At 29.1% G+C, this 20,402-nt stretch overlaps 3 protein-coding genes across 3 annotated transcripts; all 3 read left to right on the top strand.

The window, feature by feature from the left end:
* The first annotated feature begins 3,846 nt into the window (after positions 1-3,846).
* Positions 3,847-7,331, top strand: LOC107911557 (ubiquitin-conjugating enzyme E2 variant 1A). The gene is made up of 5 exons (XM_016839397.2): positions 3,847-4,055; positions 4,878-5,017; positions 5,950-6,075; positions 6,145-6,271; positions 7,112-7,331. The coding sequence occupies exons 1-5, from the start codon at positions 4,028-4,030 to the stop codon at positions 7,168-7,170; spliced, it is 480 nt and encodes a 159-aa protein (XP_016694886.1). The 5' UTR covers positions 3,847-4,027; the 3' UTR covers positions 7,171-7,331.
* A 5,979-nt stretch (positions 7,332-13,310) lies between these two features.
* LOC107911556 (probable peroxygenase 5) lies at positions 13,311-17,839 on the top strand. The gene is made up of 6 exons (XM_041091075.1): positions 13,311-13,491; positions 13,601-13,720; positions 13,797-13,882; positions 14,955-15,049; positions 16,551-16,676; positions 17,448-17,839. The coding sequence occupies exons 1-6, from the start codon at positions 13,455-13,457 to the stop codon at positions 17,602-17,604; spliced, it is 621 nt and encodes a 206-aa protein (XP_040947009.1). The 5' UTR covers positions 13,311-13,454; the 3' UTR covers positions 17,605-17,839.
* Positions 17,840-18,537: 698 nt separating this feature from the next.
* On the top strand, positions 18,538-19,427 carry LOC121216001 (plasmodesmata-located protein 6). Its single transcript, XM_041091074.1, has one exon. The coding sequence runs from the start codon at positions 18,587-18,589 to the stop codon at positions 19,397-19,399; it is 813 nt and encodes a 270-aa protein (XP_040947008.1). The 5' UTR covers positions 18,538-18,586; the 3' UTR covers positions 19,400-19,427.
* Positions 19,428-20,402: the final 975 nt, after the last annotated feature.

Genomic DNA, 20,402 nt, shown 5'->3' with positions numbered 1-20,402 from the left:
TTAATAAAAACAAGTATAAAATTTGCATTTGTTGAGATTTGGATCCATGTCACTGACATTTATAAAAACTTTTCATTATCACTTCAACTAAAGTTTTATTTTTGTAACACCCCTTACCCATATTCAATACTAGAATAGGGTACGAGGCATTACCAAAACACATGCACTTGTAAACGTATTTAACCGAGTTATAAAATTTCAACTAAATTAAAACTTTCAAAATAATTAACATGCTTCAATAACTTTTCACAGTATATCCTCAAAATGTTATAATCATAATAATTAGGGCTTACGAGACCCGATACATACTCATGCAATTCAATGCTTCATTTCCATTTCCTTCAATTCGCAATTTCTCATGCTCATGATTTAGATCATATCACTAGCAATTTCCATTTAATTCTCGTACAATTCAATGACATCAAGTTCAACACTAATACGTATTTACCATTTAACTCAATGTTTATTGATTATACCATTCAATAACACATTTATGAAATCCTCAATTTTGCAATGAAAATATCATTTTAGCTTGAATAACAACATCGTCCTGATATAAATACACTACCACTTAACCATTTACTTTAATTCTTTTGGGCCCATTTGTCACTTACCATCCTTAATCAAATTAGGAAACGGTTACGGAAAATTGAGTACTTCACTTTCACCTTGCCATAGTATAACTATGGTCTTACATATGATCACTTATCACTTGTCCCTGATCAGATAAGTGTAGCTAGGCTACCACTTATCACTTTCTCACTTGATCAGATAAGTGTAGCTAAGGCTAACACTTATCACTTTGTCACTTGATCATATAAGTATAGCACTTATCACTTTTTCACTTGATCAGATAAGTGTAGCTAAAGCTACCACTTATCACTTTGTCACTTGATCAGAAGTACTCAAATCCGGCGTTCCGCTCAATTTGATCATTTATTCATATAGCAGGCTTACCAACATGTGTTAATTCATAAACCATTCATGATATTATTTCATGCCAAATCATATACTGAATATACCATACACACATACTATGAAACTTTATTTTCACACATGCCATGACCAATAATGCACAAATATAAGTATAATTCATATTTCATCTTTTATCAATTAAAATCAAGCATATGACCAATTATACACAAATCATTCATATATTTCCCAATTCTCCTCCTCCTCCTCCTCCTCTCCATTCCACATCCTTAATGCGTATAACACACTTAAACAACATTAACTATAATTTCACTATTCACTCACATGTATATTCAAAACTGTTTATCCGAGTCAGAGTCACTAAATTATTTTTATCCGGAGCTACAGAGCTCAAAATTAAGATCCGTTAATTTTCCCTGAAACTAGACTCACATATATTCATACCATAAAATTTTCAGAATTTTTGGTTCAGCCAAATAGTACAGTTTATTCTTTAAAGTTTCCCCTGTTTCGCTGTCTGACAGTTCCGACCACTCTTCACTAAAAATTAATTATCTCATTGTACAGAATTCGGATGATGTTTTTGTTTGTTTCTTATAAAAATAGACTCATTAAGGATTCTAACCATATAAATTATAACTCATAATAATTTTTGTACGATTTTTAATGATTTTCCAAAGTCAGAACAGGGGAACCCGAATTCATTCTGACCTTGTCTCACAAAATCTATTATATCTCATGATTTACAATTCCATTGCTCACACCATTTCTTTTATAAGAAACTAGACTCAATAAGCTTTAGTTTCATATTTTATTCATCCTCTAATTCAATCTCTACAATTTTTGGTGATTTTTCAAAGTTACACTACTGCTGCTGTCCAAAACTGCTTTAGTGCAAAATGTTGATTTCCATTTTGCCCCAAATTTCACAGTTTATACAATTCGGTCCTTTCTCAATTAACCCCTCAATTAATCTAATTTTTTCAATTAATAATTTACCTAGACATTATAAGTTGTTACTCAACTATTGAAATTCAGAATTTCCACATATAACTCTAACTTCAAACTCTTTTACTATTAGGTCCCAAACATTCACTTTCTATTCAATTCTTTCAATAAAATCAGCATATGAACAATTTAAAGCTCTAATTTCATGATAAATAATCATATAATTCCAGCAAATTTTCATATCAACTTTCAACTTCTTTCATAAAATCAAAAACTAATGAATTTAACAAGTGGGCCTAGTTGTAAAAGTCATAAAAATACAAAAATTTTAAGAAATAGTCAAGAATTGAACTTACTTGTAATAAAAATATGAAGAACCAGCTTGAAGAAGCCCTTCCATGGTGTTTTAGCTGATGTGAATTCAGAAAAATGAAGAGAAATCTAGATAATTCCACTTTGGTCCTAACTTTATTAAGCAAATTTTGCAATATTCCAATTTTGCCCTTAATTCTTCTTACTTTCTTGTTGATTTCATGCCTTTGCCGTCCAGCCCAAATAGACCTTGGGTCTATTTGCCTTTTAAACCCTCTTTCTTTTATCATTTAAGCTATTTAATCATTTCCCAAAATTTTGTATTTGTTACAATTTAGTCCTTTTTGTTCAATTAATTATCGGAACTTTAAAATTTCTTAACGAAACTTTAATACTAACTTTTTAACACTCCATAAATATTTATAAAAATATTTATGGCTCGGTTTAAAATCCCCGAGGTCTTGATACCTCATTTCGATTCTAATTATTTTAATATTTATTTCTAGTGCACTATTCACTATTTCAAAAATTTTCCTAACTTCACATTTAACTTATACTTACTAAATTAATAATATTTTCTACCCATTTGTCGAATTTAGTGATCTCGAATCACCGTTCCGACACCTCTGAAAATTCAGGCCATTACATTTTTTTTTCTCGTCGGATTTGTGGTCCCGAAACCACTGTTCCGACTAGGCCTAAAATCGGGCTATTACAATTTTGATATTATTATACATTTCAATGTCATTACACAAATTGTTTCACCGGCATTGTATGTATATCTTTACTAGTATTAAGTTATTTGTTGTTCAATGTCACGAGTTAAGTGATACCAACTCAGTGGGTTAAACTAATAAAATAAATTATATTATTACAAAATTACTTTTGTCTTTTTTATATTTTTAAGAAACGCGAAAAAAAAACTTTGCATATGAAGAGATTTTAACCCATGCCATCGGCATCCTTAATACTTCAACTTTATCACTTCAATAAAAGTTTTATTTTAATTTTTATACATTTCAATATTATTACACGAATCGTTTCACTCACACTGCTTGTATATCTCTACTAATTTAAAATAGGTTAATCTGTTTTATTTTATTTTAATTTCGCACATATTGCAAATATGTTATTATTAATAGTTTCAAAAAACTTGTTTCATTGTTTATTGGATATTTTTTAAAAATTACACTTGTATATGTGTTTGATAGAATTATCAGTATATACTATTTACAATGGGAGTGCTTGAGTTTTAGTATCACTTCTAATATCTATACTATTTTTTAAGTGTATGATTGAGTTGGTGTTGAGTTGACTTGTTACACCTGTAATTTTTTAACATATCATAGTTTTAGAAATAATATATGAATTTTCAAATTTTTTTTAAATTCTAAAAATTTTATAATATATTTTTAGAGTTATAGTTATAAAATGGAAAAGCATAAGGGTCAAATTAGCTATTAACCCATAAGTTAACATGTCACAACATTATTTTGTTAAGGAGTAGGGCAGTTAAGTGATCAAAATGTAACAAATCAATAACATTGGTGATTATTACATAATATTTAGAACTTATGTGACCAAAACGTAGTCTTAACTTTAATTTAGTGATCATGTATGAAATTTACCCTTTTAATTTCATCGAAAGCCTTTTTAACTTCGGATCCAAATAAACCGTACATCTGCATAGTGGTAGTGGACCATCCTGAGTTGTGATTTGTGAAACACTAGCTGTTGATTTTCCTCTCAACTATTTATGGGTTTTCGCTTTTGAAATCAGAGAAAAAAAAACCTAATTCTTTATCTCTTTGTTTTGAAACGATCAAGAGAAGGAATGGGTTCTGAAGGATCAAGTGTTGTCGGTAAGTTCCTATTTTCAAATCCCTAAATTTCTCATTTTTTTCTCAAATTTCCCATTTTTTATTATTATCACTTATAATTTGATATAATTCCTCTGTTAATGGAACTTTGAAGTTAGTTATGCATCTGGGAGGCTAATTATTCGATTTTGTAGGAATTAGGGGTTTGTAGCTTTGATATTTTTTGTTCATTTGTTTACTGTAAAGTTCCCAAAACTTTACAGGCTTTGTTAGTGAAAATCTTTACAAGATTTCGTTTGTTTTAATGGGTTTTATTGCTGGTGTCAAATAGGGCTTAAGTAATAGAAATATGGGCACATTATTAATACTGTAAAATTTTATGATATTTGGTTGACTGAATCATAGCTGTAGTAGCGAAGTACTTGTGTTTATGTTCTGATCTTATACCCGTCTCGGGTTCGATCTCTGGACAACCTCTGTCCCTACCTCTTCAACTGCAGGCTCAGCAGTAGAAGATTGTCATTGATTGACAGCTTTGGCAGGAGACAAGGACTGGTTTGGGATTCGGCGGGTCCTATTAGAGCCATTCTCTGAAACTGAACTCTCATATATGGTTTTTTGTGCTCATTCATGGTTTAGGATTAAACCTTGTTAATGATGAACTTATGATTGGATCCTGTGGCATATGACGTCACTTCGTTTATTTCTGTGTTCTTTGTCAACTGTTACTCTCTAAGATTTATAGCTTTTGCTCGTGAAGAAACTTTGCTTTTTTACAGTTTCCCAAATTGCATTCGGTAAAGATGGACTTAATGCAAACTTCAAGAGTGACATTGTTTACTAAAATTTCTCTGTCTTTGGCAGTGCCTAGGAATTTCAGATTGCTAGAAGAACTCGAGAGAGGTGAAAAAGGAATTGGGGATGGAACTGTTAGCTATGGAATGGACGATGCTGATGACGTATACATGCAATCGTGGACTGGCACTATTATTGGCCCCCCTAATGTGAGTCTCTCCCTCTCTCTGTGTGCCTGTCTCGTGTTATATTTCAGTAGTTCGTGCATGCGTCTCTGAATTGGTATGGGTAAGTACAATGATGGGTCTAAGCCAAGCATCAAACTTGGCGTGTACGTTAAGGTGTCAATTTTCTCTTGAAACACATAAGAAGACAGATGTCCAAAAAGAGAAAGCAAGAAATTTCTTGCTTACTAAGTTTCTAGGATACCATCTGAACTCGATGATCATTTGTCTCTATTTTATCTCGTAATACTGCAAACCGTTTAAACCTCCTTAGAACTGTGTCTCCAAGACGTAAAATATACTTGCTTTATTCTAATAATCCTTCTTGCAACACATTTTAGCTCATCTTTGTATTCTCTCAACGTAGAACAAAGTAATACATTGTCTCTATTGGCTCTTCTATAACTGCCCCAAATTGTGGTAGAATTTATTAGAAAAATAAGAATAAAATTCCAACACAACCCAACTCAGGACCATCATAAACATGTGGCCCCAACTTGTAATACTCGATGTAAGAGCCAACCAATTGGTCCAAAAATTATCCTTATCATTAATATGATCCATCTTACAAGCACGTTTTATGTCGGACTTGCTGTTCTATAGCAAGTTACTAATCTGCTTTTGGTTCTGAACTTTTTGGATTTCTTGTCACCTTGGGAGCCACTACGAGTGTTTTCTTTATTGCATCACCTCCCTCTAGTTTCTAGAATAAGCTTAAATTGTTAAATATACACCATGAATCATGGATCGAAATCAATTCTAAAATATGAACCCTGCTTATCAACACCAGTATGTAATGTCAATCTCTTAATATGGTGTCGAACTTATGGTCAAAGGAAATACTAATATGAATTTTAAAACCATCATTTCTTAAACGAAAATGAATTGATGCATTGCTTACTGTTGATTTGTCTCAGACTGTTCATGAAGGACGCATCTACCAGTTGAAATTGTTCTGTGGCATGGATTATCCTGATAACCCACCGAGCGTGAGGTTTCAAACCCGGATAAATATGACCTGTGTCAATCCTGAAACCAAAGTGGTAGGTGATGTTTGTTCAGGGAACCTTTTATGCTATGATATGCTATACTTATAGCTGCTAAATAACCAGGTTGAACCAAGCCTTTTCCCCATGCTTGCTAATTGGCGAAGGGAGCATACAATGGAGGATATATTGACTCAGCTGAAGAAAGAAATGATGTCTCCACAAAACCGGAAGCTTACTCAGCCTCCTGAAGGTGTGTAAATCTTACTTTTGATTAAGCATGCATATATATACTGTGTTACTTGGGCTCTGGTGTGCGTGTCACAGTTGGGTATGTATCTGACATGGGTATGGTTAGTTTATTTAATGTATTTGGAAGCTCCTTGTGGTCTCATTCTCGTATTTGTGTGTCGGACATGAGTATTGGACACAAGTACTTGGAGAAAAATGAAGAATCTGAGCAACATAATATATATTTTTGAAATAAGTTTATTTCGTTAGGATGGTCAAATTTTGTAGGCAAAAAATAGTAATTGTTGCATGAAACAATAAGTTACCTTTGGACCTTAAAGCCATGATAACCAAAAAGAACCATATATTTAACGTAAGTTTAGACCGAAATAACGACTAAATGTTTATAGTGACGTGGGAAAGGCATCCTAGTCTTGGTCACTACTAAAAATGTGCCTTCTCTGTAAACGAGCGGGATTTGGTTGTCACCCTCATGTGCACTTACACCAAAGGTATTGTTCTCTTTGGACACCCTTTTGCCCTTCTAGGCAGTCTCCCTATGGTGCAGCGGCGAACATTAAAAAAATCACTTTGGCCCCCCAAAATAAACAAATTTTCTGTTCGGTCCCTTCGATAATGATAAAATCATAAACTAATAAATGATAAAATTATATTTTGAACTCTCAAAAATTTATAATTCAATTTTTGGTTCTCCCTAAAAAAATTTTGAATTCGCCCCCTCTTACGAGTACCATGAACTAACATTATAGATTGTCTGATATTATATTTGAGATATATATTTTTTTCCAGTGCATAAATGCTCTTTCTTTAAATCATGTTGTGATAATATGTTCTTTCCCAGGCAATGATGAGGCGAGGATTGATCAAAAGGGTTTAGTGGTGAGGTGTTGCATCTTTTAAACTTAATTGTATGAACATAATGTACATAATAATATATACACAGATAATTCCTGCAACTGCCTTAGCTCAATCATATACATATAATATAGTGCTTGTGTGTATGAGAGAGATGCCCTTGGCTCCTCCAAATGGTGGTTAAATAAATCGAACTTCTTAATTTATATTGTGATCTATGTTATTCGGATTTGTAGTTGAATGTGGTATGCGCTTAACACAGATATGTTCCATTTTCTTTTAAAAAAAGCTATTCGATATATTTGAAGATCATACATTTATGTTATAATTTATAGAAATAAAGGGCTTGGGTATAAGATTTTGGGTAATATTATTTTTGGCAATTCAACTTGGAAATCAGGTCCACGTTGGTCTTTGAACTTGGCTATTAGATACATTTTGGTCTACGAGTTTAGATTCTGTTAAGATTTGATGATGCAACTAGTATTCTGGAACAAGAACGGATTGGATGGATCGAGAATTGATCAATCTAACCCTTTAAATTAAGGGTTTAACCAATTGATTCTAAAATTATTTGAAATTGGTAAAAATAAAAAATCGGAATAAAAATTAACAATTAATGGGTCTAAAATTGAATTGGGTGAATCGAGAACCGATTGTTTGATGTTTGTAAATATGTTATGTTATCAATTTAGACGGAATATAAATTCAAAAATATCAATTAAATAAATAAAAATTAAATATTTTTGGACAAATTATATATTAACCTTTGGATTTATTACATAGACAGAGTAGTTAGTTTAATACCATTGGATGAAAATATGCTTTACCTTTGATATTGGGTTTTACGGGAAGTAAAGCAAAAGTTAGCTTGTACTCTACTATGCGGATTTGGAGTTCTTTGTGAATTAGGGACTCGTTTTCTTTTACGTATCATAATCATATTTATATGAGTAATCTACACCCAACATCATTCAACTATTAGTTATTTACGTTTTAGTTATCTAACTCTTAAAAGTTATAAAATGGTAATTAAACTATTAGAAAGTTTTTATATACGTCATTGTGCTATTAAAATCATCAAGGTATGGCTATCTCTATTTACACTCTCTGCACCAATCGAAAACTCTCTTCATTTTCTTTTACAATTTAGTTTTTTTCATGAAACAACTTTGAACGTTATGAACCTTCGAATCAAAACCCAAACAACTTTATTCTATGATCTTTGACATTAACCGTTAGATCAACTTAAATCTAAGATATGTTCTACTTGTTGATGGGAACTAATCCACCATATTGATCATTAGATCGTCGTTTGGAGCTCGCTAGTCAATTTTTTTTAAATAAAAAAACTTAACAACTCAGTGACATAAATAAAAACTTTCAAATAGTTAGGCGACTTAAATGAAAACTTTTGAATAATTCAATGACCATTAACTTTTTGAAATTGAGTGATTAAAACGTAAACTTATGGATAGTTTAGTGACTTTTTTAACTTTTTAAAATTTCTAGATGAAACCCTAAAAGAGTTTCAATGAATATTGAGTTTAACAAAATATGTAATTATTAATAAAGAGAAAGCATATTTCATGATTAAAGCCCCAAAAGAAACAAAGAGTTCTTACGAAGAGTTCCCATTTCAAAATAAAAATGAAGATAATCTACTCACAAAGTGATTAAATTATTAATAAATTTACGTTTTGGTCAATTAATTTTAAAAAGTTACAAAATGCTCATTGAATTATTTAAAGAATTTATTTAAGTCACTGAACTATTCGAAAATTTTTATGTAAGTCATTGGGCTGTTAATTTTTTTTTTTTAAGTTTGGCTAGTGAGTTCAAAGCGATGATTCGACGATCGGCATGGTGAATTAGTACCCTTCAATGAGTAAATAATATACCTTAGATCCAAGTTAATATGGTGATTAATGTCAGAGATCGAATAAGAAAACTGTTCAGATTTTGGTTTACAGATTCATAATTATTAAAGTCATTTTATGAATAAAATTGAACTATAGAATATCATATAGAAGCAATTTTAACAACCCACTACCTTGAATAAAAACTTTCGACTAGTTTCGTGACTATTTTGTAACTTTTTAAAGTTGAATGACCGAAATATAAACTTACTAATAACTCAGGGTAAACTACACCCAATGTCACTAAACTATTAGTAAGTTTATGTTTTGGTCACTCAACTTCAAGAAGTTATAAAATGATTACTGAACTATTCAAAAGTTTTCATTTAAATCATTAGGCTCTTACAATCGTTGTTGTATAACCTTTTTTATTCGCACTATCTAGACTAATCGAAAGCTCATAGTCCCCTTCTTTTCTATAGTTTAGTTTTTTTTTCATGAAACAACTTTGAATGTCACGAATTTGCGGACTAAATCCAAATATCTTTCTTCTCTGATCTCCAACACTAGCCATCAGATTGACTTAAATCTAATATATGTTCTTTTACTCGTCGATAGGTATTGATTTGTAGGACCAATCGTCAAATCATCGCTTAAAATTCACTAGTTGGACTTAAAAAAAAAATTAACAACCCAATGCCTTAAATAAAAAAAATTTTAAATAATTTAATGACCATTTTGTAACTTTTTAAAGTTAAGTAATCAAAATATAAACTTACTAATAGTTTAGTGACCTTGATATAGTTTATATATATTTAAATTTCAACCGTGATTCTCGAAAATTTGTACATTCTAGAAAATCAAATTGGTTTAGAAAAAAGAAAAAGAAATGCAATGAACTAAGATATGAGCTGTCACTAGATTCCTCAATTAACTTTGTCGTGCATTTGATAAATTTATTATATTAATCTTTTCTTTATTCTAAATAAATTTGACTTTTAATTAAAATATTTTCTAAGTTAATATTTAACGCTTAAATCCACATAATTGATTTGGTATGATAATTTAAAATTTTAATTAAAATATATTGAAATTTAGGATTTATTTGAATATATAAATAGTAATTTGAAGATGTGGGATGTAATTAGCCCTTTATAATATTGAACAACATTTACAAATATTTTCTTGAATTTTTATGTCTTAATTCGACATCAATGTTGTAAAATTGAAGTAATAGTTGGATCGATCGAAACATTGATACAATAATAATTAAATAAAATTTCTTAAACAAATTCATAGATTGGTTTAAATGGTTTGATTTTTGTCCAAATTTTCCGTTTTTTATTTATTTATAATGGCTTAATCTACATATGATTTTATACCATCGATCGAACTAGTGTAATCATTAATTTTCAATTCAATCATCTATTTTGGTTCGATTATGATATCTTTGAATTTGGTAATTTTTTTTACATTGGTCCTTAAATATTTTTTGCCCATATTAGTTGGAAACTTAGTGGTTTTTCTCAATTTAGTCTCTAAACTCGAATTCCATTAAGGTGAGATGGCGTGTTCTTAAAATATTCAGGTGATGATGTCTCGTCATCAAACCTTAATGGGATCTAAGTTCGAGATCAAATCGAGAAAAATTGCCTAAGTTCCAAGATTAACGAGGACCAGATTGGGAAAAATTAACAAGTTTAGGAAATAAATGTTATATATTGATAACATGAAAAGGCATATAAAAAGGAAGCGTAGACGAATTTGGTCGCTTGGTGTCAAAGGGTGGCCAAATCCGACGGCTATGGTGGGTTATATTTTACGAGTTTGGAGATGATATTTAATTTACCAAACGTGCTCTAATTTGTTTATTTCAAAATTTTAAAATATATCATTTGGTACTTGAATTTTACTCTTTTTTCTAATACGATACCTGTTTTATTTTTTGTCCAATTCGGTACCTGTATTTGATAAAACTTATATATTTTGGTATTCCAATGTAATGGCGTTAACTTTTTGTTGTTTAATTCAAGTTTTAAGATGAATTTGACTGCTAATATTATTATGTTTGATTTTTTCATGATTTTATTAATAAAATAAATTAAGTGTTAATTGTGAATTTGTTTAATTTTGTATTTAATTTGTCAAATATAATTTGAGTTTTAGGGTTGATTTGATGAAAATTAATTGATAATATTTTTAGTTAATTAAGAATTTTGATTAAATCGATTCTAAAACTTGAATTAAACATAAAAAAATATTAGCGCTGCTATTTTTGGTGCCAAAATATATTATTTTTGTCAAATACAAATACTAAATTGGATTGAAAAACAATACAGCTGTCATGTTAAAAAAAGTGTCAAAACTTAAATACCAAATTAATAATTTCCCCAAATTCTAAATATTTATTTGGCAAAATAAGAGAACCTTTACTTGCATTTGATTAAGCTTGCCAATGGACGAAGCAAAATATGTTGCAATTAGGTTTTTTTTTTTAGTTATTTTAATTTTATATTGGGGAATTGATTTACATAAAAATAATTTGGGTTATTTTAATTTGAATGCATTATTACTTGAATTTCAAGTGAAATGACCAAAGATTTATGTTGCAGTTTTTTAGATGAGATTAGTTTCGAATTTGATGCTTTAACAAAACACGACCCCTTATAAAAAAGTTTCAATATATTAATTTAAATATATATATTTTTTGTATTTTGTCAGTTAAAATATGTTGTTTTATTTTTAATAATTTATAATTTTTATTTTAAATTTTTATTTAAATTTTGACATAATTATAAATTTAGTCCCTAATGTTTATCCATTTTGAAAAGCTAACTAAGGGTTAATGATTAAATTAGAATTTTAAAATTCTTTTAAATTAAAAAAAAAAACAATTTTTTTATTTCTTTTAATTTTTTTAAGTACAATGGCTAAATCTTAAATTTTATCAAAATGCGAAGACTAAAGACATTTTAACTTATAATTTCGAAAAAGATTAAAATATGTCATATATATTTGTATTTTTTCGTAAATTAAGAATTTAGTCCATTTACTTTTATTTCTAAGAATTTAATCCCTCTGCTTTTTAATTTTCAAAATTTATGTCTAACTGTTAACACTAATAAGATTATTTTGTTAAATTTAAGTTTATTACAATGTCATATTTTTAGTTACGTTGGTTAATATTTTTATTTTATTTCAAAATGCCACACCAACAAATTTAATTAAAAAAATTAATTATGTTAACAATTGGATCTAAATTTAAAAAATCTATAAAATAAAGGAACTAAATTATTGTAGGGCTAATATATATGGAGATACTTGAACTTGTCAACTTGTATCTACTTGGTACCTAAACTTTTTTTGGAACCTAACTGGTACCCAAACTTGAAAATTATAAGCCAACTTGATACTTCTTTTAGGTACCTGGCAACACTGTTAAAATATGTTGATATGGCGCTGATTAGAGGTGCTCATGGGCCGGGCGACCCTGTCTGAAATATGGGAGGGTTCGGGTAAAAATATAGGCCCAAAATATGAATTTGGGCAAAAAATGAGGCCCGTTTAGAAAACGGGCCGGGCCTCGGACACCACATTATTGGCCTGGTTTTGGCCCGACCCGGCCTAAATATAATAAATATATTTTTTAATTTTTTAATTTTAAAATATTTTAAAAATATTTTATTTTTTAAAATAATTTTTTGGTGTTTATTAAAAAAATAGGCCGGGCTTAGGAATTTTTTCCCGGGCCGAGCCTGGATAAAATTTCAGGCCCGACCCAAGCCTAGGACGCGGGCCAAAATTTTTTGGGCCCGGCCCAAACCCGGCCCATGAGCACCTCTAGCGCTGATATGGCACTGATTACTAATATTATGATGACAAGCGACAACCCCATATTTCGACACGTGGAAAAAATAAAATTATAATTTTTTATAAATATTTTTAGTTCTTTTGCCACTTGTCAAAATGTAAGGTTTGCATGTGTCACAATGTTATTGGTCGTGAGTTGCATGTCGAACATATTTTAACGATGTTAGTTAGGTATTTAAAAAAGGTAACTAGTTGGTTTACTGTTTCTAAGTTTAAGTGCTAAGTAGGCATAAATTACCGAGTTCAAATACCTTAGTATATGTTAATTCATTCCTGTAAATAAAAGTATATGGATTAAATTATAAACTTATAAAGAATGCAAGACCTATATCATATTTTAACCTTTCTAAAATTATCATTTTCTAAAGCGCGTCTCATTTTTCAAAAAGTTCGGCAGGCACACACCTGAGACGTGTCAGCCTGTTTCCTTATAAATAACTGCTAAGCCATGACCCTAAGATTTACAAGCAGTGTTATTCATAGCATCCAAAAAAAAAAAATCGTTTTTATCAGCCAAATTTCATAAAACCTTTAATCTTCCTTCTTTGCATTTACTTTTTTTTCTTTTAAGTTCATCCCCAAATTACAGCTTTAGCAAACATGGTTTCTTCTTCGAAATCGGAAGATTTTCAAGATGGTAATGAATAGATTCAACTTTTTCTTATTAGATCTGTGTGATTTTGCAGTGATTTTTTTGAAATTAATCGTATGAAATGGTGCTTATATATATGTAAATGTATATGCAGGAGTTGATGGTGATTCACTGAGATCAACAATGGCTACTGATCAAAACGTGTTGCAAAAACATGCTGCGTTCTTCGATAGGAATCATGACGGCCTTGTTTATCCATGGGAGACCTTTCAAGGTTTATTTTCCCCCTTTTCCTTTTTTTTTAAACTAAAAATTGATTTTAATTCCTCTTTTCATATTCATTTTTTAAGGTTTTCGAGCAATTGGAGCTGGTTATTTACTGTCAATGGCGGGTGCTGTCTTCATCAACCTTTCTCTTAGTGGCACAACTCGACCAGTAAGTTCTTTTTTAAATTATGTTGCATTTTATTTTATTTTGAAATATTAACTGAAATTTATGAAAAGAAATCAAAATCCTGGGTTCTTCAATTGTTTTTAATATTTATTATCAGTAAACATCTATATATAATTATAAAATAAGATTTGTCAAATATATAAAAATTTTAAACAACTCATCTTATCTTATTAGTCTATATAATATATATAAAAGTTTTTAGAATCCGATTATGGTTGAATCTGTTTTCAATTCAACCGGTTTATTTAATTCGAATAAATAAATAATTAAAAAAATTAATTCAGGTTAAAAAATCTAATCCCTTCTTCCAAACTGAAATCTCTATATTTTTTAGTCCAATCAATCGTTTCAATCCGATTAAGAAAACAATGGATATAACATTTACCTGAATTCTAAATGATCGTAACTTTCTTTTTATGATAAGAAAACAAGTGTTTGACAATCAAACCTAAGTTATTAATGTTAATTATAAGTTTATTTCAACGGAATTCCTTTGTCACGAGTTGGACGGACTTGAATAATATAGATTTTATGTGAATTAAATTGTATAAATACACACAAATGGATAAGAAAAAAAAAACCATATATTGATTTGGATTGATGATATTTAGATTTTTTTTCATAAATTAAAAATTTGTAATTAATCGAATCAAAGTTTTTTTATGTAATTTATAATTAATTTTAGTTTTTATGATATAAAAAATAATATTTCATATTTAAAATAATAAAATAACTTAATATTATATAAAAACTTCATTAAACAAATGCTATGTAAAAAGTTATTGATTAATTTTTATTTACGTGAAAAATAATCTTTTATGTAAATATTTAAAAACTTCACTAAACTTAATTTACAAATTGAGGGCGTTCTTTATATATGATTACTTTAAAAATTAATTATGATAAAAATTACATTATATCTCTTAAAAAATGGAAACTAATATGTTTAATCTCTTTAAAAATATGATAATAAATTAATACATTATAAAATTATATTTTAATCTCTTGGAAATTATTATAAATTTCCAAATTCATATGATCTTATTTTCTACAGGGAAAGTTTCCATCTCTTCTCTTTCCTATTGAGGTTAAAAACATCCAAATGGGAAAACATGGGAGTGACTCTGGTGTATACGACAGTGAAGGAAGGTAAATTTATAAATACTTTTTGAATAATAAAATACACTGTTAGGTCGGTCCAAACTTAACTCAATTCCAATAATCTAAACTAAAATTTGCGACCACTACTTTTTCGAGGAATCTAAGCTTTTTTAAATCACTTGAGCATACGATCTGGTATGCATAAATTCCATTTCTTTATTCTTTATTATTATAATCGGATTAGTGTGAATATTGAAGAAGAGTATATGTTGTTTTACAGTACATTTAAGTTCTTAAAATATTATTATATGTTGAGCCTCTTAATTTTATATTAATATTTAAATATGTGTTGGATTTAAATATAAATAATAGTAATATACATATTTGTATAATATAAGTAGAATATAACTTTTTATAAAAAAATTAAGGGTGTGTTGAGACGCTAAAGTAACCCTAAGAAATTGTAGCAAAACTTGAAGGCAGAAAGAAGGGAGAGAATTTGCGTTTTTAGCTCTCGAAAATTTATAAAATTTTAATTAAATAAAGAGTAAAATTATATTTTGAAATTCTAAAGATATATGTTAATGTAATGGTAAAATTACATTATAATTTTCATAAAAATATAAAACTTAATCAAGGTATCATTTAAAATATTTTTTGGCTTGGTTCTTGTACGATAGGTTTTGACCCGATTTGATAGTGTCAGTTTCTTTTTAAAAATTGAGTTTTGAGGTGGGACGGCTCGAATTCTTCAATTAGCTGGATTGGGTTGGGTCGCCCTGTTCCGTCTTGAGATATTACCACAATATCTTTATATATTATATTATGATAATAAAAATTTGAAGAATATTTGCTCTACATAATTATACTAAGAAAATAATTAATAGTATGATTAAAAACAATAAAAGAATATTATTATGTTTTAATAGAAATATATAAAAAAATTAAAAATTGTGAATATTTAATTTTGGGTTAGGTCAAGTTTGGAATATGTTGGGGCATATTAAGTTAGGTCGGGTCGAGATGTGTTGGGATATATTTAATTTTTAGTTTGGTCAAGGTTGTTATTTTGGGGTAAAAGAATTATAGAGGCATTTGTACTAGTAGTTAGATTATATTTTACCCCCTCAACTAAAAAAATGGACAAATTAGTCTCCTTACATTATATTAAGGAGAAAATTAATCTTTCTTGTTAAAAATTTAATCCGATTGTACTGTTAAAAACTAGGATGGCTAAGGGAATAATCATATAGTGACACGTTGTGTCACGTGTACCTCATGCAAACGTATAGGGACTAATTTTTAATAATAGAAATTGATAAATTTTTTAACAGAAGGATTAGTTTACTCTTTGATCTAATGTATAAGGATTTATTTACTCATTTTTTAAGTAGAAAAGGCAAAATAGAATTTAACTCCTAATATATGGGTCTCCATGGTATTTTTATCGATTTTTGGTGATAGCTTAATACATTATTTATTGATATAATTTTTCTGTGAATTATTTTTAAGATCTCATATCTAATTATAGAGTTATATGATACGATAGGTTCGTACCTTCGAAATTTGATGAAATCTTCAGCAAATACGCACGAACACATACTAATGCGTTGACATCTGATGAACTAATGGCGATGCTCAAATCTAACAGGGAACCTAAAGATTACAAAGGCTGGTAAGTGTACTTCTTAAATTTCTTTATCGTAAGTTAAACATAGTTTAATTTAGTCCAATTCATGCTTGAATCAAGTTGAATTTCAATTTTAAAATTAAAGTTTGGTTCGAAGTAAAGATTGAATCACTTGGAACTCGTTAGATTAAGCTTGTTTGATTATTATTAAATAAGTCGATTCTCATGCTCAACTTTAAGCTAGATAATTTTTGTCTGAGGAGATATGTTGATTGGGCAGGTTGGGTTGGTCTTGGTTCAAGTCGTCAATTAAGCTTTTAAAAATTTCAGGTTATTTTGGTTGGACTATTTTGAATTTGTATTATTTTGAATTCGACCAATTCAATTAAAAAAGTAAAAATAAAAATTTGGTTCAATTGGTTCGATAATATTTTTTGGATTGATACTTCAATCGGTTTTAAATCCAATTGGTTTGACTGATCAGTTTAGTTCGATTCAAACATCATTGGATTCAAGTCATCCAAATCTGAAATTTGATTTTTTTTGTCGAGTTGGTTTAGTTTCAAGTCAGTTTGGGTTCAGGTTGAATATAAGCCTTTATGTTATTGAATTTTTATGATCAAATCTAGGATGTCACGTTCAGGTTTAAATTGATCAGGTTAAATTTTCGAAATAATGGCAAAAATAAAAGGGTCTAGGATAGCGAGCTAACCTAGTGAAGCATTAAGATACTTAAATTTGGTTCATTTGACTCGAAAATAACTAAACCAAATGAGAGTTTTCTTAAACAAAATCCGACAAATGACTCCTTTACAGGATTGGAAGCTGGACCGAATGGAAAGCATTATACACACTTTGCAAGGATGAAAATGGATTATTGAGGAGAGAAACAATTAAAGCTGTTTATGATGGAAGCTTGTTTGAACATTTGGAGAGGGAAAGAGCAGCTGCTAAAGCGAAAGCGACTGCGTAATTTCCTCGCAGTTTAATACTTTAATTTGGGTTGGTATAATTATTCGTAAAAGTTTGTATTAAAAATATGGAATTTAAAGTACTAGTATTTTGGTTTCAATATTTTAGGGACTGAAACCTATGTTGTAATAGCAAAATTATTGATCAATTTGCAATTGCATTGCATTGATTAATTTCCATGTTATTTGAGAGTTTATACGTATAATGAAAAATAAAAATAGTTTGAATTAGCGATATTTGGATTCGTAAAGAAATGTTTGTTTAACTCGTTTTGTTTTTTACGTGCGCTAATAATATCCAGTAAAAATATAATACAAAGTAAAATATTAAATGATATAAATTATATAAAATAAAACAAAATTATTATCATATAAAAATAATAAAATATGATAATTTTTTTAAAATTATTGTGATATAAAAAAAATATGCTATCAATATATCAAATATAGATTTTATTAAAAATATTTATTTATTTTTTATAACAATCCCAATGAAAACTTGAGACATTACGTTACAAGTTCTTGTACCGTATTATAAAGTTCATTTTAGTCCCTTTATTATTAAAAAAACATTTCAACCCTTCTACATTTAGAAATTTGATATTTTAATATGTGTATATTTGAAGCAAATATGATTTTTTGTGTTACATATATGAATTTTTTTAATGCGTGTTAGAATTAATTTTTTCAAAAAATTTCATGTAAATATTTTAACACGAATAACTAAGGGTATTAACTATTTGAATTAATTTACGAAACCATGAAATCATAAAAATATATCAAAATAAAATACAGAATTAAATCTAAACTTGAACATAGTTACAGGGACTCAAAACAATAATTTCCCCTAAACTATTTTTACGTAAAATTTCTTATTCATTATAGCGCCTATGCTTTAAACTCTCTCTCTCTCTCTCATTTACACTCTTCTTTTCTATATATTCTCTTTTAAACCCTTTTTTTGTTTTCTCAATATCTTCACTTATGGCTTTAGCGACGAAACAATTATCGTCACCTTTTGTTATTTTTCTCATATTATCAATTTTCTTAGTTGCGCCATCGTTTTCCGGCACCGATACCTTCGTTTTCGGCGGCTGTTCGCAGCTGAAATTCACTTCAGGCTCACAGTACGAGTACAACGTCAACTCGATACTCACTTCCCTAGTCAACTCAGCCATGTTCACTTCTTACAACAACTTCACCATGTCAGCTTCCGGTGGTTCCAGTGCCGTTTACGGGCTGTTCCAATGCCGTGGTGACCTAAACAACCGTGACTGTAACCGTTGTGTAGCTAAAGCGGTGAGTCAAATTGGAACTCTTTGCTTTTACTCAACGGGTGGTGTGTTGCAACTCGAAGGGTGTTTAGTTAAATACGATAATGTAACTTTTTTGGGTGTGGAAGATAAGACCGTGGTAGTGAAGAAATGTGGACCGTCGTTCTCGTCTTACTCGGACGCTTTGACTCGGCGTGACTCGGTGCTGAGTTACTTGGAAGCGAGTGATGGGACGTATAAGCCGTTTCGGATCAGTGAGTCGGGGAATTTACAGGGTGTGGCTCAGTGTGTTGGTGATTTGAGTCCGAGTGAGTGCCAAGATTGCCTATCGGAGGCAATCGGACAGCTGAAAACTGAGTGTGGGGCAGCAAAATGGGGTGATTTGTATTTGGCTAAGTGCTACGTGCGGTTCTCGGAAGGTGGATACCACTCGCATGCCGGAAAGAGTAAGCGGTTTCGCCACCTTTTCGACGGTGGTTCTTCATATTTATTTTTATTTATTTTTTTGTTTAATTTAGTTTGAATATAAGAAAAATATTTATATATTTTTATTTTCTCTTTTCTCATGCCTTGTGAAATATAAATTAATATTTACTGTGAATTGCATGGTTATTTTGGTTATTTTTCTCCTTTTCATTTTTATTTTGCGTGGTACCAAAATTCAAAGCCTTCATTTCTTGTGGATTATTTAAATGGTATATTTTTAAATAATAAAAATATAATTTTATTATTTTAATAGTCTATATTTTTATATTTTTAAAAAAATTAAATTAAATTTTTATTATTTTTACGAGCTAAAGTAAAATTTTACTATTATTAATTTAAGAATTTATAAATTATAAAAAAAAATAAATAAAAAATTTTCTATTTTAGAAAGTTGGAGTTACTACCGGCCTTACTTCTGCCCACTGCATATACGATCAAATATATTTTATATATAAATTTTAATATATATATGATGACGATGATGACGATGAATGCATAAAATAGAAATGGATTATGGGGCCCTAATTATTCTTAGCAATTAAGATGTTGAAATAACCTTAATAGTCTATTGATCTTTATAGATGATATATGGGGATTTATAATTTGTTGGATTAATGAATTTGCATTCAATATCATATTTTCTCATTAAAAAGAATAAAATTATTTATATTTAATTCTATTAAACAATAAGGTAAATTTAAAAAAATGATGTCTTTCATTCTATTTTGATCATTTTTTTCGATTTAATCACTAAACTTTTCGAAATTAAATATTTTAGTCACTTGAGCTAATTGTGAGTTTTTTTTATTAGTCTAATAATAAAATTAGCCCTCTAATATTTACACATTCTATTAGTTTGATCTTAAATATAAAAAATAAACAAATTTAGCCTTAATATTTACAAAATTTGTCATTTTAGTTCTAATCCTAAAAAATTCACTAAATTTAGCCCTTAACATTTACAAAATTTGTCAATTTAGTCCTAACTCCAAAATTTTAAAATATATATATTTAAATGAAATGAAGAAAGGCATAATGGG

This window comes from Gossypium hirsutum, chromosome D04 (genome assembly GCF_007990345.1).
Source record: "Gossypium hirsutum isolate 1008001.06 chromosome D04, Gossypium_hirsutum_v2.1, whole genome shotgun sequence".
Taxonomy (NCBI): Eukaryota; Viridiplantae; Streptophyta; class Magnoliopsida; order Malvales; family Malvaceae; genus Gossypium; species Gossypium hirsutum.
Note: the sequence above shows the minus strand (reverse complement) of the source record. Positions and strands in the feature narration are given on the sequence as shown.